Genomic DNA, 16,106 nt, shown 5'->3' with positions numbered 1-16,106 from the left:
GTACAGTACCAGTCAAAAGTTTGGACACACCTACTTATTCAAGGGTTTTTCTTTATTTTGACTTTTTTCTACATTGTAGAATAATAGTGAAGACATCAAAACTATGAAATAACACATATGGAATCACGTAGTAACCAAAAAATCTAAATATTTTTTATATTCTAGATTCTTCACTCTGCGGTCCAACTCATCCCAAACAATCTCAACTGGGTTGAGGTCGGGTGATTGTGGAGGCCAGGTGTAATGAGTACGATGGGAGACAGAGTGCTGGTTTCAAGCGCAGGGTGCAGCAGGTGTTTATTAGTAAAGGACCACAGGAGGAGGCAGGTAGCTGGGTCCAGGGGCAGGCAGAAGGTCATACACAGGAGGAGGCAGGTAGCTGGGTCCAGGGGCAGGCAGAAGGTCATACACAGGAGGAGGCAGGTAGCTGGGTCCAGGGGCAGGCAGAAGGTCATACACAGGAGGAGGCAGGTAGCTGGGTCCAGGGGCAGGCAGAAGGTCATACACAGGGACTCCAAAAAAGTAACAGTACATCTAGGGAAAGGGCTAATATCGTAGTCCGGGAGATCAGGCAAGAGGTTGATGACAGGAAATGTGATAGGCAAAAGTACAGGCAGGGAATAGGCAAAAAGGCTTCGTTAATGAGGATGGCCAAAAACTACGATACACGTGAGGACTGATACGGAATTAAACAGAGCTCCGAATAGAACGCGTACAAAAACAAACAATACCTCACAATGATGGGGTGCAATGAACTGAACTAAATACTGTATGTACATGACATACAGGTGTGTGAACAGGTGATCAGAATTCAGGTGATTGGGATCTGGAGAGTGAGCTGCGTTCAGGGGATCTATGTGTTTGAAAGTGTGAGCTGGAAAGTGGGCTGGAAAGTGAGCTGCGTTCAGGGGATCTATGTGTTTGAGAGTGTGAGTTGGAAGCAGACGTTACACCAGGTCATCTGATGCATCATTCCATCACTCTCATTCCTGGTCAAATAGCCTCTACACAGCTTGGAGGTCTGTTGGGTCATTGTCCTGTTGAAAAACAAATATTAGTCCCACTGAGCGCAAACCAGATGGGATGGCGTATAGCTGCAGAATGATGTGGTAGCCATGCTGGTTAAATGTGCCTTGAATTCTAAATAAATGACAGACAGCGTCACCAGCAAAGCACCCCCACACCTCCTCCTCCATGCTTCATGGTGGGAACCACACATGCAGAGATCCCCCGTTCACCTACTCTGCATCTCAAAAAAGCACGGCGAATGGAACAAAATAATCTCAAATTGGACAGATTTCCACCGGTCTAATATCCATTGCTCATGTTTCTTGGCCCAAGCAAGTCTCTTCTTATTATTGGTGTCCTTTAGTAGTGTTTTCTTTCACAGAAATTCGACCTTGAAGGCCTGATTCACAAAGTCTCCTCTGAACAGTTCATGTTGAGATCTGTTACTGTCTGTTACTTGAACTCTGTGAAGCATTTATTTGGGCTGAAATCTGAGGTGCTGTTAACTCTAATGAACTTATACACTGCAGCAGAGGTAACTCTGGGTCTTCCTTTCCTGTGGTGGTCCTCATGAGAGCCAGTTTCATCATAGCGCTTAATGTTTATTTGCGACGGCACTTCAAGAAACTTAAAAAATTCTTGAAATGTTCCGTATTGTCTGACCTTCATGTCTTAAATTAATGAACTGTCATTTCTCTTTGCTTATTTGAGCTGTTCTTGCCATAATATGGACTTGGTCTTTGACCAAATAGAGCTATCATATGTATACCACCCCATACCTTGTCACAACACAACTGATATGTACAAACGCATTAAGAAGGAAAGCAATTCCACAAATTAACTTTTAACAAGGCACACCTGTTCATTTAAATTCATTCCAGGTGACTACCTCATGAAGCTGGCAAAGGGTGGCTACTTTGAAGAATCTCAAATATAAAGTGTATTTTCATTTGTTTAACACCTTTTTGGTTACTACATGAATACATATGTGTTATTTCATAGTTTTGATTTCTACAATGTAGAAAATAGTACAACATAAAGAAAAACCCTGGAATGAGTAGGTGTGTCCAAACCTTTGACTGGTACTGTATGTTTGATACCACAGTGTGGTGAATGGTAGGATCTATCACTTTATCACTGTACTAGTTAATTTCCAGTGCGGGGACCCCTACACCTATGTGTCTCCCCAGATCCCCAGATGCCCAGCGTTAAAAGCATTAAACCTGCTGGTGTGATCAAAGGGCTGTAGTAACATGAAGTTCCAATTGAAGGTAGGTGAATTCGCCCCGGTAGCATTGTTTAGACTGAGGATATCATCACCACAATTCTGTAAATATGCACAGGCCAGAGATGTTGGAAACATTCCTATTTAATGCGAGAGAAAATCTGGTGTATCGGATTAGCGTTACCATAATACATAAGCCAAATGAACCACACATCAAGAGTATTCAACCATAAATGGATCTTTCATACATACATACTACACAAATCTCCCTAGAATAATAATCAAGTTTGATTTGACTTCTGATGGTAAAGCTGAGATCCGCATTAGGCGAAACAGCGTCACAGGCTCTTTAATTATTGTTTTGTTTTTGTTTTTGAAAAGGAGGATATGAGCATTGAGCAACGTAATATATATATTTTTTTTTCACACTCTGCTGTTCTATTGCATGTGCAGTGATGTGCAATGATTGTCTCAAACAGTGTTTGTTGTTTGAAGTAATGTCTTTGTAATATCACAAACAGACGTGGCAGTTTCACCGCAACGGATTCCAACTTTAAGATGAAAACAAATCCGCATGACTGTCTTTAACTTTTCTGAAAATGTCTTACTCTGACATTTCAAACGGTGTCGTTAACAATTCCGGAACATAAGGTTGGATTAATGGGATCTACAGTTTGACTCCTAATCACTACCGGAGAATAAGAAACAGAGATAAGATTCCATTTATGAACCAGAACCATGTGTTGGAGTGAACCCACATACTGTGAGAATGAATTTAATTAGTTTATCCGGATAAGAATGTTAGCGCATATCCATATTTTGAGTAACCTTTCGGTGAAATTGCATTTCCATATCTCAGGAGGAGCAGTGCTTTTCCACTTCATGGTTTTAATGAGCTTAGCTTAGGGGATGTGCGCCTGTGTGGCTGTGTGCTTGTGTACGCGTGCATTTACCAGCAGGAACACAAAGATTGCACACTAAGACATCCTATACCAAAGCCTTGTGTGATCCGCTGATCCCCGCCTCTCGCTGTGTCCCTGTGTGAGACCTAAGGGGTCGAAACGTATCAATAAAATCACCTGGGAGCATGAACAGCAGTGTGTGGCGTTTTCCTTTTCATTTTCTCTGTGTGAGACGCCTGCTTGGTCTTCATACTTATACCCGATACTCACCTCTCACTGAGAGACAAAGCCTCTCGGTCCACACGATGGTGCAGTTGGTGGGACCCGTGCTGCCTTTGTGAATAGACAGTGCGACGCATGCCCAAGAAGCAGGTAGCCCCTCAGGTAAGGTTATAGCACGCGTTTATACTTTTACTTTCATGATCAACAGCAAAGAAAAAAGTCTGGTTTGAATAAGTCAGCTAAGCAAGGGAATGGTATAAATGGTATAGAATATTACCTGTCTATGATGGCACACATATCCAGGCTGACATTCTCAAAGGTTCCCATGTTGCCTTGCTCTACAGCCACCAGGTCAGCGAGCTGGTCGTCCACGTGGATCAGCTGCATACAGCCCTGGAAGGAGCGCTGGGCAGGGGGCGTGTTGGTACGCAGGAAGTAGCCTACAGGAAAAAGGTACAAGAGTTTTTCATATGGTCAAGACTGCGCTTTCTGTTTGAAAAGTAAAGTTTCGAGACACAGTTCAGGTATTAAGCAACATTAATTATATGAGCATTGTGTTTTGGTTTAAAACATTATGGAGCTTTCATTCAATATTTAATACACCCTCTTAAAGGCAACTACAGTACTTCAAACACAATCAAAACACAAAGACAACAAAAAGGCAACCAATCAAAAGTAACAAAAAGAGGATTTAATGACAAAGCCTGCCATCAAACACAAAAAACTCCATGTGCAATCAACAAATCACAATAGTGTTTGTCAGACTGAATTAAGGAAAATGTAATAATGAATAAGTATGTGCCAAAGCCCATAACAAGGGCTTATACATTATAGAACAGAGACATATATCGGTACAGAGATACATGTACTGTATATGGCTCTGTTATAAGCCACCTCTGTAAGTACCTCCAAAGTAGTATTGTCCCCCTGTTCTGATCTGAATGGGAATGACCGTTCTGACAGTGGACGCCTCGTCACCATCAATGGTCAGCATGGCGTAGTTCTCCAGAGCATGGAGGTAGACGTTGTGCCACTGGCCGTCGTTGAGCCCCGAACCTGAACAGAGACCACAGACAGAACAATATGGCTTTATGAATCAGTCAAGGTGGGTGATGAGCAGACAACTGCAATTACTGAAACATCAGAAAAACAACTAGAAATTCTGAGAAAGACTGAGAACACAGGGCCTAACAGACAGAGCTTCAGCTACGGAAGACCCTCATGGGGAGGGCCTCCCCAAATTGATAGAGAGAATGAATTAATGAAGGGAGGGTCTTTGGGCTAAATAAACACGTCTACTTTAGTGCATTAGCCAGCATGGCCGTACTAACTAGACCATACCTGAGGAGATGTCTATACGTGTGTTTTTCTTCTGGGCGACGTTGATGTAGACGGTGACTTTTCCCTCGGTGAGGCCCACCTCCACCACGCCATCAGCCAGGGCCGTGTAGAAGAGCAGGCCGCTGGGGTTCCACGTCCGGAAGGACAGGCTGACCGACAGGGTGTCACTGTCCTGCAGCCCCGGGAGACGCAGGAAGCTGGTGGCGTTGAAGAACACGGGGAAGGAGTGCGTCTCGCTGCAGGAGAACGTCAGGTTCCTCTGTAAGGGGGATAGAAAGTATGACAGCAAACACTTATACAAGTTAAGGCAGCTTTCCCTCTTGATTTCAACTCAAGACATTAGCACAACCATATAAATATAGTTAGCATCAGTGGAGGCTGGTGGGAGGAGCTATAGGAGGACAGGCTCATTGTAATGAGCCATTTATTCCATTCCAGCCATTACAATGAGCCCATCCTCCTATAACTCTTTCCAGCAGCCTCCTCTGGTTAGCATATATTTTGCATAAGAGATACATCAGAAAACCTAAAGTGCTTTTTAGATGTAAATGTTGGGGTTTAATGCATTGGAAAATGCAAGTGCCTGCATTATTTCCAACACAGAAAAACACTCATCATACAGCACTTGACTAAAACCGTTTTCTCTCTCCACTTGTGCTGAAAGCAAAGCATGCAATCCAACACCAATAAACTTTGTGGATATCCCACAGTTTGGTAAACCCATTTGCTCACAGAAAAAAAAGGGCTAAGATGCACATAAGAAGTGAAATCAATAACAATGGTTAGATCCATACTTTAGTGCAGTAATGGCTCACACACCATCACACACCATTGACAACAGAGCAGTAATTGCTTTAAACCCTATGCTGAGGGCTTCTGAAGCTTGACACATTTATTGGGTTCAATCCCATTGCATGGAATACTCTTTTATTCAGCATATGACTTCGAAGAAATGTATTTGTTTTCCGACATCACCACAAGGTAAGAGTTTCTTCACTTCTGCACTCATAGAAAAAATGGTTTGGCTGTCCCCATAGGATAACCCTTTTTGGTTTCAAGTAGAACCCCTTTGGGTTCCATGTAGAACCTTCTCTGGAAAGGGTTCTTCATGGAACACAAAAGAGTTCTACCTGGAACCAAAAATGGTTCTTCAAAGGGGTCTCCTATGGGGACTGCCAAATAACCATGTTAGGTTCTAGAGATCACCTTATTTTCTAGGAGTGTGATTTATAGATGCACTAAAGCCTGTTTTATTAGCGCCTCAGTGAAAAAGGCAAATTATATTGAATTGAAGTGAGGTGTTGCATCACTGGCCTTTCCAAATAGGTAATCACAAATACATGGCTGTTCCTACCGTTTATGTTTTCAAGGTATACTAGTGAATCACAAACCAAGTAGTAAAGATGACACTCAGGTATACAAAAATGACAGAAATGTTCTTACAAAACTTGAAGTATCAATTTTCTTTCTCTTGACCAGGTTGGTAATGTTATCACCGTTGTAGGTGATGCCCTCCATGCAACCAACAAAGTTCTCCCTGCCTCCCGAGCTGGGCTTGGCAGAGACAGGCATACCTCCAAAGCTGATCTGGAGGACACAGAAGGAGAAGAGGAAATGGGGTCAAGTTTTAGTTGAAGAGGCTCGGCAGCAGGAGCCACATCTCAGAGCCATTTGTCGCTTTGAATCAAATCAATACAGCAGCATATATCCCTTCAGGGAATATATTGGTTTTCGCTTGTGCCTGATTACATTAACCTCCACTTTATAATGAGTGTATGGTGTTGTGTTTTTTCCCTCTCCTTCCTTGCGGAGGCAAAGTAATTTCCTTCAGTATCGCACACGGATAATTACACAGACAAACCTAAAAGTTAAGTTCTGTAATCACAGGGGAGCCGCAGTACAGAGGGCTTGCTTTGACTTGGAATCCGTGAACTCTTCACACAGACTTCAGAGTAACATGACTCACAGGAACTCTCATAGAGATAGGGCGGGATGTGAGGAAATGAACCAGGACAATATACAATACATACAGTGAGGGAAAAAAGTATTTGATCCCCTGCTGATTTTGTACGTTTGCCCACTGACAAAGAAATGATCAGTAATCTCAGTTTGTTACCTGTATAAAAGACACCTGTCCACAGAAGCAATCAATCAATCAGATTCCAAACTCTCCACCACGGCCAAGACCAAAGAGCTCTCCAAGGATGTCAGGGACAAGATTGTAGACCTACACAAGGATGGAATGGGCTACAAGACCATCGCCAAAGCAGTTTGGTGAGAAGGTGACAACAGTTGGTGCGATTATTCGCAAATGGAATAAACACGAAAGAACTGTCAATCTCCCTCTACCTGGGGCTCCATGCAAGATCTCACCTCGTGGAGTTGCAATGATTATGAGAATGGTGAGGAATCAGCCCAGAACTACACGGGAGGATCTTGTCAATGATCTCAAGGCAGCTGGGACCATAGTCACCAAGAAAACAATTGGTAACACACTACGCCGTGAAGGACTGAAATCCCGCAGCGCCCGCAAGGTCCCCCTGCTCAAGAAAGCACATATACATGCCCGTCTGAAGTTTGCCAATGAACATCTGAATGATTCAGAGGACAACTGGGTGAAAGTGTTGTGGTCAGATGAGACCAAAATGGAGCTCTTTGGCATCAACTCAACTCGCCATGTTTGGAGGAGGAGGAATGCTGCCTATGACCCCAAGAACACCATCCCCACTGTCAAACATGGAGGTGGAAACATGCTTTGGGGGTGTTTTTCTGCTAAGGGGACAGGACAACTTCACCGCATCAAAGGGACGATGGACGGGGCCATGTACCGTCAAATCTTGGGTGAGAACCTCCTTCCCTCAGCCAGGGCATTGAAAATGGGTCGTGGATGGGTATTCCAGCATGACAATGACCCAAAACACAAGGCAACAAAGGAGTGGCTCAAGAAGAAGCACATTAAGGTCCTGGAGTGGCCTAGCCAGTCTCCAGACCTTAATCCCATAGAAAGTCTGTGGAGGGAGCTGAATGTTCGAGTTGCCAAACGTCAGCCTCGAAACCTTAATGACTTGGAGAAGTTCTGCAAAGAAGAGTGGGACAAAATCCCTCCTGAGATGTGTTCAAACCTGGTGGTCAACTACAAGAAATGTCTGACCTCTGTGATTGCCAACAAGGGTTTTGCCACCAAGTACTAAGTCATGTTTTGCAGAGGGGTCAAATACTTATTTCCCTCATTAAAATGCAAATCAATTTATAAAATTTTTGACATGCGTTTTTCTGGATTTTGTTGTTGTTATTCTGTCTCTCACTGTTCAAATAAACCTACCATTAAAATTATAGACTGATCATTTCTTTGTCAGTGGGCAAACGTACAAAATCAGCAGGGGATCAAATACTTTTTTCCCTCACTGTATGTAGGGATGAAGAGAATAAGCAATATACAGTGTGGTCCGAAATTATTGATGCCCTTTACGAAGTTTAGCAAAAACAACTGTAAAAAATAATTCAAACACTGAGCTATAGTTTATGCCAAAGAAATTGTGAAAATATATTATTTTATACAAATACAATTTCTCAGAGAAAAATATTTTGTTTAACAAGTAATACTTTTTTCCCTCCAAAAGGTGGGGATCAAAATGATTGACAACTCTGTTTTTAATAACTTTCAAAACCGCACCTTACGAGGATAATGGCATTGAGCCGTTTTCTAAAATGTTTAATGAGTTGGAAAACACATTGGGAGGGATCTAGATCATTACGGAGACTGAGATGGCCATTGCAAAATGTTGATTTTGTGGCCAATTAACCACTTCTTTGTGGTTTTTGATGTGTGCTTGGGGCTCCTGTTTGCTGGAAGATCTACTTGTGGCCAAGTTTCAGCCTGGCAGAGGAACCCAGGTTTTTGGCCTAAGAGCTCTATTTTCATGACATCAGACCAAAGCACCAGTTCCAATCTATGCCAATGCCGTTTAGCAAACTCCAGCCGTTTACATTTGTTGGATGACAAGAAAGTAGATTTCTTTAGCCATGCACACCAGTGGTGGGTTTGGTGTCGAAATTAGAATACATGAGCAGAAAAGAATCCCATATCTACTGTAAAATATGGTGGTGGATCTTTGATGTTACGGGTCATTTTGCTTCCATCCACCACCCCCCTCTTTGGAGGACAAAAATAACTTGGTTTTTACAGCTTTTTCTTTTTTGTTACATGTACACTACCATTCAAAAGTTTGGGGGCACTTAGAAATGTCCTTGTTTTTGAAAGAAAAGCACCTTTTTTGTCCATTAAAATAACCTCAAATTGATCAGAAATACAGCGTAGACATTGTTAATGTTGTTAATGACTATTGTAGCTGGAAACGGCTGATTTTTAAATGGAATATCTACTTAAGCGTACAGAGGCCCATTGTCAGCAACCATCACTCCTGTGTTCCAATGGCACGTTGTGTTAGCTAATCCAAATCAGCACAACAGTTTCAGCTGTGCTAACATAATTGCAAAAGGGTTTTCTAATGATCAATTAGCATTGTAAAATTATAAACTTGGATTAGCTAACACAACGTGCCATTGGAACACAGGAGTGATGGTTGCTGATAATGGGCCTCTGTACACCGATGTATATATTCCATAAAAAAATCAGCCGTTCCCAGCTACAATAGTCATTTACAACAGTAACAATGCCTACGCTGTATTTCTGATCAATTTGATGTTATTTTAATGGACAAAAAAATTGCTTTTCTTTCAAAAACAAGGACATTTCTAAGTGACCCCAAACTTTTGAACGGTAGTGTACATTCGACACACATTGCACTTTTTTTTACACAGTAGTTACATAGCAAAAATATATGTATTTGATATACACTGCTCAAAAAAATAAAGGGAACACTTAAACAACACAATGTAACTCCAAGTCAATCACACTTCTGTGAAATCAAACTGTCCACTTAGGAAGCAACACTGATTGACAATAAATTTCACAGGCTGTTGTGCAAATGGAATAGACAAAAGGTGGAAATTATAGGCAATTAGCAAGACACCCCCCAAAACAGGAGTGATTCTGCAGGTGGTGACCACAGACCACTTCTCAGTTCCTATGCTTCCTGGCTGATGTTTTGGTCACTTTTGAATGCTGGCGGTGCTCTCACTCTAGTGGTAGCATGAGACGGAGTCTACAACCCACACAAGTGGCTCAGGTAGTGCAGTTCATCCAGGATGGCACATCAATGCGAACTGTGGCAAAAAGGTTTCCTGTGTCTGTCAGCGTAGTGTCCAGAGCATGCAGGCGCTACCAGGAGACAGGCCAGTACATCAGGAGACGTGGAGGAGGCCGTAGGAGGGCAACAACCCAGCAGCAGGACCGCTACCTCCGCCTTGTGCAAGGAGGTGCACTGCCAGCGCCCTGCAAAATGACTCCAGCAGGCCACAAATGTGCATGTGTCTGCTCAAACGGTCAGAAACAGACTCCATGAGGGTGGTATGAGGGCCCGACATCCACAGGTGGGGGTTGTGCTTACAGCCCAACACCGTGCAGGACGTTTGGCATTTGCCAGAGAACACCAAGATTGGCAAATTCGCCACTGGCGCCCTGTGCTCTTCACAGATGAAAGCAGGTTCACACTGAGCACATGAGCACATGTGACAGACGTGACAGAGTCTGGAGACGCCGTGGAGAACGTTCTGCTGCCTGCAACATCCTCCAACATGACCGGTTTGGCGATGGGTCAGTCATGGTGTGGGGTGGCATTTCTTTGTGGGGCCGCACAGCCCTCCATGTGCTCGCCAGAGGTAGCCTGACTGCCATTAGGTACCGAGATGAGATCCTCAGACCCCTTGTGAGACCATATGCTGACACATGCACATTTTTGGCCTGCTGGAGGTCCTTTTACAGGGCTCTGGCAGTGCACCTCCTTGCACAAAGGCGGAGGTAGCATTCCTGCTGCTGGGTTGTTGCCCTCCTACGGCCTCCTCCACGTCTCCTGATGTACTGGCCTGGTCCTGGTAGCGCCTGCATGCTCTGGACACTACGCTGACAGACACAGCAAACCTTTTTGCCACAGTTCGCATTGATGTGCCATCCTGGATGAACTGCACTACCTGAGCCACTTGTGTGGGTTGTAGACTCCGTCTCATGCTACCACTAGAGTGAGAGCACCGCCAGCATTCAAAAGTGACCAAAACATCAGCCAGGAAGCATAGGAACTGAGAAGTGGTCTGTGGTCACCACTTGCAGAATCACTCCTGTTTTGGGGGGTGTCTTGCTAATTGCCTATAATTTCCACCTTTTGTCTATTCCATTTTCACAACAGCATGTGCAATTTATTGTCAATCAGTGTTGCTTCCTAAGTGGACAGTTTGATTTCACAGAAGTGTGATTGACTTGGAGTTACATTGTGTTGTTTAAGTGTTCCCTTTATTTTTTTGAGCAGTGTATATTACATCTGGATAGATAGTACTTAATCACATCCGGTATACATTATGTAAAGTGTTTTCAGTTGTAACTATTATCCTGGGGCCCTTGTTAAGGTCAACAGCATCATGGTCTTTACCCAGTACCAGGACATTTAAGCCAAAAACCTGGTTGCCTCTGACAGGAGGCTGAAACTTGGCCTCAAATGGATCTTAAAGCAATGCAATAGCCCTAAGCACACATCAATATCCACAAAGAAATTGTAAATTGGCCATAAAATGGTCTAATATCCCTCCCAATGTGAATGGTCTAATATAGCAATGGTCTAATATCCCTCCCAATGTGTTCTCCAACTCATAAAACATTTTAGAAAAAGGCTCAATGCCATTATCCTCGCAAGGTGAAGTATTGAAAGGTATTGAAAACAGGGATGTTTTCATTAAACAAAATCCCTTCTCTGAGCAGTTGTATTAGTTTAAAATAATATACATTTTCAGAGCATACAATATAGCTCAGTATTTGAAGCATTTATTTTATAGTCATTTTTGCATCTTTATCAATGGTGTCAATAATTTCGACCCCACTGTATACAATACAACTATATAATATAGGGAGGGAGATGCGAAGAGAGGAACATAGACAACACATACAACTTTATACGAAGGGATTAAGAAATTAACTAAGACAATATATACAGTACAATACAACTATATATAAACCAGGGTTGGGGTCAATTCCATTGCAATTCCAGTCAATTCAGAAAGTATACCAAATTCCAATTCCAGATTTTTCCTCATTGAAAAACATTGAAGAGAATTGGAATTTCGGTGTACTTCCTGATTTGACTGGAATTTAAATTGAAATGACCACAACCCTGATAGGGAGGGATGCGAGGGGAGGAATCACTAAGACAATATCCAACATAACTGTAGCCTACCTCATAGTCCAGGTCAAGATGATCAAATTCCCCGTTGGTGCGGAAGTGCTGTGTGTGGCGATCCAGGGTAAAGTTGACATTCCGTCGGTAACGCTCGATAATTACGGAGTGCCAGTGGTCATCATCCAATAAACTTCCGCTTGTCACAGAGGTGTGTCCGAGGATGGAGCCGTACTGATTGCTGCCTGAAGTTTACAAGACATAAACAGATCGACATTATTAAGAAAATGCTTAAGGGGAAAATGTTCCTATAAACAACAGGCTGACATAGTGAGATAAATATAGTACAAATTCTAATTTGTGAAGGCTACTGTGATGAATAATTATCTTGTTGACAACAACCAATATTCAAATCCATCAAAAATAAATAGATGTATAATGCATAATGCATAAGGGCCAGTCATATTAGGAAATATAAAGGAATTCTATCAAGATTCATCAATTGACCTAAGTAGCTACCATAAGAAGCTAAATTATCAGCGATTATAGTACACTAGGTGTGCATCCCGAAAAGCACCCTGTTCCTTATATCGTGCACTACATTTGGTCAAAAGTAGAGGACTAAATATGGAATAGGGTGCCATTTTGGATGCACACAGGTATCCCATAGACAGGATTGGAAATGGTCCATTACCGAGGTTGATCATGAGCAGTAGTTTGGATCTCTTCAGCTCCAAGCTGATATAGTCTCCTTGCTGTCCTTCTCCGTGCAGGAGCACACCGTTACTGGCTGTGGTCTTAAACTTCAGGGAGATGACGTCCTTCAAAATCTTCATCTTCTTCATCTTGAAGCGGTAGGAGATCACACCCTGGCCTTCGAAGTTGATCACATCCGCCCCTGAGGTCACCGAATGGTGATAAAGGATACAGAGCTTAATATCCCCTCAATTACCTCTACTGTCCTATGTCAAGGATTTTAACAGGATGTGTTAGAGGGGTGTATAGAAGAAAAAACAAGTCCTTTAGAGATCACCTACTGCAATCACAAGCAATGTAAAAAAAGTGAGGCAGCTTATACGTATTTCTCTTTTTATAATTGAAGGAACAGAACAACTGAGGGAGAAATGACTCAAATGCTCTAAGACATATAACCCTGGCTGCAAAGACTATTCTGTCTGTTGAGATGTGCCAGCTTACGTGCCTAGACAGCAGCATGGCGGCATTGTGATATCACCCTGCGGCAACTCTCTCCTTTCAAAGGTGCTTTCATCTTTTTACCCTGATTTAACCGGTCAGGGGGCTCAGAACACTGACAGTCCTGTAAGCCAGCCCCATCGGTGAGATGGCAGGAGAGGGCCCTGCTCGGTTACATCTATTTGCTGTTCAATCTTAGGGTTGTGGATGGAGTATATGCAGTAAGTAAGGAAAAGTGCCACAGGGAACTGGACTGGTCAAGGACTAGGGCAAACAAGTTTCTCACGGTCAGTTTTTCCTGTCTATCAGATTCAACAGTGTGTAATACAGCATAGGATGGATACAGCAAAGGGTTGTGTGGCTGGTGACATTTTAAAGCGTGGCATGCGCAAGCTTTGAAGGAGGGAATTGATCAGTCAAGCTTGTTTTTCTGCGGTACATGGTAACAACAGAAACCAGCCAAGGTAAACTACTGTTCTCTATCTCCTACTCTATCAAAAACCTGTAGCTGTGAATTTGGCTGTTGGCATGGAGAGCAGTAATCTAATTATTTCAACTCAATTAATGTATTTTACTGAGCATATTAATACGCTCCCCTGACAAATATGACATATGATACCAAGATAATTAAACCTTCAGTCTTACATATTAATTAAGCCCATTTTGGCCAACACCTGATTATTCTAATATTTTCTTCATACAGAAATGATCCGAACTGCACGCAATAAAGTCACTTTTCAAAGAGATTCCTTGTTCCATGCTCCTTGTTCAGAGATTCCTTGTTCCATGTTCCTTGTTCAGAGATTCCATGTTCCATTTCTCTGGTTAATAAAGGATTGCAATAAACTAATACAGTAGCATGAGATTGTGCATGGATGTTTGCTATTCACTCACAGTAAGAACAGCCATAGACCTCCACTCGCAGGCCGATCCTCCCCTCTTCGCTCCACTCCAGTGGGATGATGCGCACGTAGCGCGTTATGATTGCATGCTGCAGATCATGGCGGACCACACTCTCACTGTTGGAGTTGCCAGAAAATGCCTGGGCAAGCAAACAAAAACAGGATATTTAGGTTCCATATCCTGAAGCCTAACTTTTCATTTTTTAATGAGTAGGTACACTACATGGCCAAAAGTATGTGGACTTGCTTCAATTCAGCTACAAGAGCATTAGTGAGGTTGCGGACTGATGTTGGGCGATTAGGCCTGGCTTGCACTCTGCGTTCCAATTCATCCCAAAGGTGTTTGATGGGGTTGAGATCAGGGCTCTGTGCAGGCCAGTCAAGTTCTTCCACACCGATCTCGACAAACCATTTCTGTATGGACCTTGCTTTGTGCACGGGGGCATTGTCAAGCTGAAACAGAAAAGGGCCTTACCCAAACTGTTGCCACAAAGTTGGACGCACAGAATCGTCTAGAATGTCATTGTACGCTGTAGATTTAGGGAGGGGGGCCTAGCCCGAACCATGAAAAACAGACCCAGACTATTATTCCTCCACCACCAAACCTTACGGTTGGCACTATGCATTGGGGCAGTTAGCTTTCTCCTAGCATCCACCAAACCCAGATTTGTCCTTTGGACTGCCAGATGGTGAAGCGTGATTCATCACTCCAGAGGACACGTTTCCACTCCTCCAGAGTTCAATGGTAGTGGGCTTTACACCACTCCAGCCGGAGCTTGGCATTGCGCATGGTGGTCTTAGGCTGCTCGGCCATGGAAACCCATTTCATGAAGCTCCCGATGAACAGTTCTTGCGCTGACGTTACTTCCAGTGGCAGTTTGGAACTCAGTAGTGAGTGTTGTAACCGAGGACAGCCGTTCTGTGATCTTGTGCGGCTTACCATGGCTGAGTCGTTGCTCCAAGACATTTTCACTTCACAAGAATAGCACTTACAGTTGACCAGGGCAGCTCTAGCAGGGCAGAAACTTGACGAACTGACCTGTTGGAAAGGTGGCATTCTATGACGGTGCCATGTTGAAAATCACTGAGCTCTTCAGTAAGGCCATTCTACTACCAATGTTTGACTATGGGAATTGCATGGCTGTGTGCTCAATTTTATTCACCTGTCAGCAGCGGGTGTGGCTGAAATAGACAAATCCACTAATTTGAAGGGTTGTCCACATACTTTTGACACATCATCAATGTCTGATGGACTAATTTGAAAGGACAGATGCGACTCTCCCTTTAAACTAAAAACGTTGTTATTTCACTTGGTTCAAATCAGACTCACCCATATGTTGCCATCTTGCAGATATGGTCTCCAGTTCCTTCCTGTGTCACTGTACAGGAGTCTGTATTGCATTGTCCAATCAGAGCTGCTGTACCTGCCCTGTGTGGCGATGGAGGTGACCTGCTTCCTGGTTCCCAGGTCCACCTGCAGCCACTGGTAATGATCAGTGTCCACAGGAGACCAGCCTCCAGCACCTAGGGTTGAGAGAGACAATTAAACCAGCTCCATAACCTTGTATAGCCAACTCTAACCTACTTGCAAAACATTTTATTTGCATGTATCTTCCACACACAAATCTTAAACTATTATTATTATATATATTATTTTTAAATAAATTTTATCCCCTTATCGCTACAACTCCCGTACAAAGCTCGGGAGAGACGAAGGTCGAAAGTCATGCGTCCTTCGAAGCACAACCCAACCAAGCCGCACTGCTTCTTAACACAGCGCTCCTCCAACCCGGAAGCCAGCCGCACCAATGTGTCGGAGGAAACACCGTGCACCCGCCCGCCTTGGTTAGCGCGCACTGCGCCCGGCCCGCCACAGGAGTCGCTGAAGCGCGATGAGACAAGGATATCCCTACCGGCCAAACCCTCCCTAACCCGGACAACGCTAGGCCAATTGTGCATCGCCCCACGGACCCCCCGGTCGCGGCCGGCTGCGACAAAGCCTGGGCGCGAACCCAGAGACTCTGATGGCACA

At 43.6% G+C, this 16,106-nt stretch overlaps 1 protein-coding gene across 2 annotated transcripts in view; it reads right to left on the bottom strand.

Moving 5' to 3' along the window:
- Positions 1 to 16,106, bottom strand: part of LOC129824078 (contactin-associated protein-like 2) — a 65,135-nt gene that overhangs the window by 36,515 nt on the left and 12,514 nt on the right. For both annotated transcript variants that reach the window (XM_055883389.1, XM_055883388.1), the window contains 8 exons: positions 15,405 to 15,598; positions 14,067 to 14,214; positions 12,673 to 12,876; positions 12,039 to 12,223; positions 6,142 to 6,285; positions 4,699 to 4,957; positions 4,264 to 4,413; positions 3,635 to 3,797 (listed from right to left, as the gene is read on the bottom strand). In XM_055883389.1, the coding sequence (XP_055739364.1) occupies positions 3,635 to 3,797; positions 4,264 to 4,413; positions 4,699 to 4,957; positions 6,142 to 6,285; positions 12,039 to 12,223; positions 12,673 to 12,876; positions 14,067 to 14,214; positions 15,405 to 15,598 (1,447 nt within the window). The remainder of the gene's footprint in view (positions 1 to 3,634; positions 3,798 to 4,263; positions 4,414 to 4,698; positions 4,958 to 6,141; positions 6,286 to 12,038; positions 12,224 to 12,672; positions 12,877 to 14,066; positions 14,215 to 15,404; positions 15,599 to 16,106) is intronic.

The sequence above is a fragment of the Salvelinus fontinalis genome, chromosome 26 (genome assembly GCF_029448725.1).
Source record: "Salvelinus fontinalis isolate EN_2023a chromosome 26, ASM2944872v1, whole genome shotgun sequence".
Taxonomy (NCBI): domain Eukaryota; kingdom Metazoa; phylum Chordata; class Actinopteri; order Salmoniformes; family Salmonidae; genus Salvelinus; species Salvelinus fontinalis.
The sequence above is the reverse complement of the archived record's forward strand: the minus strand, read 5'-3'. Positions and strand labels throughout refer to the sequence as shown.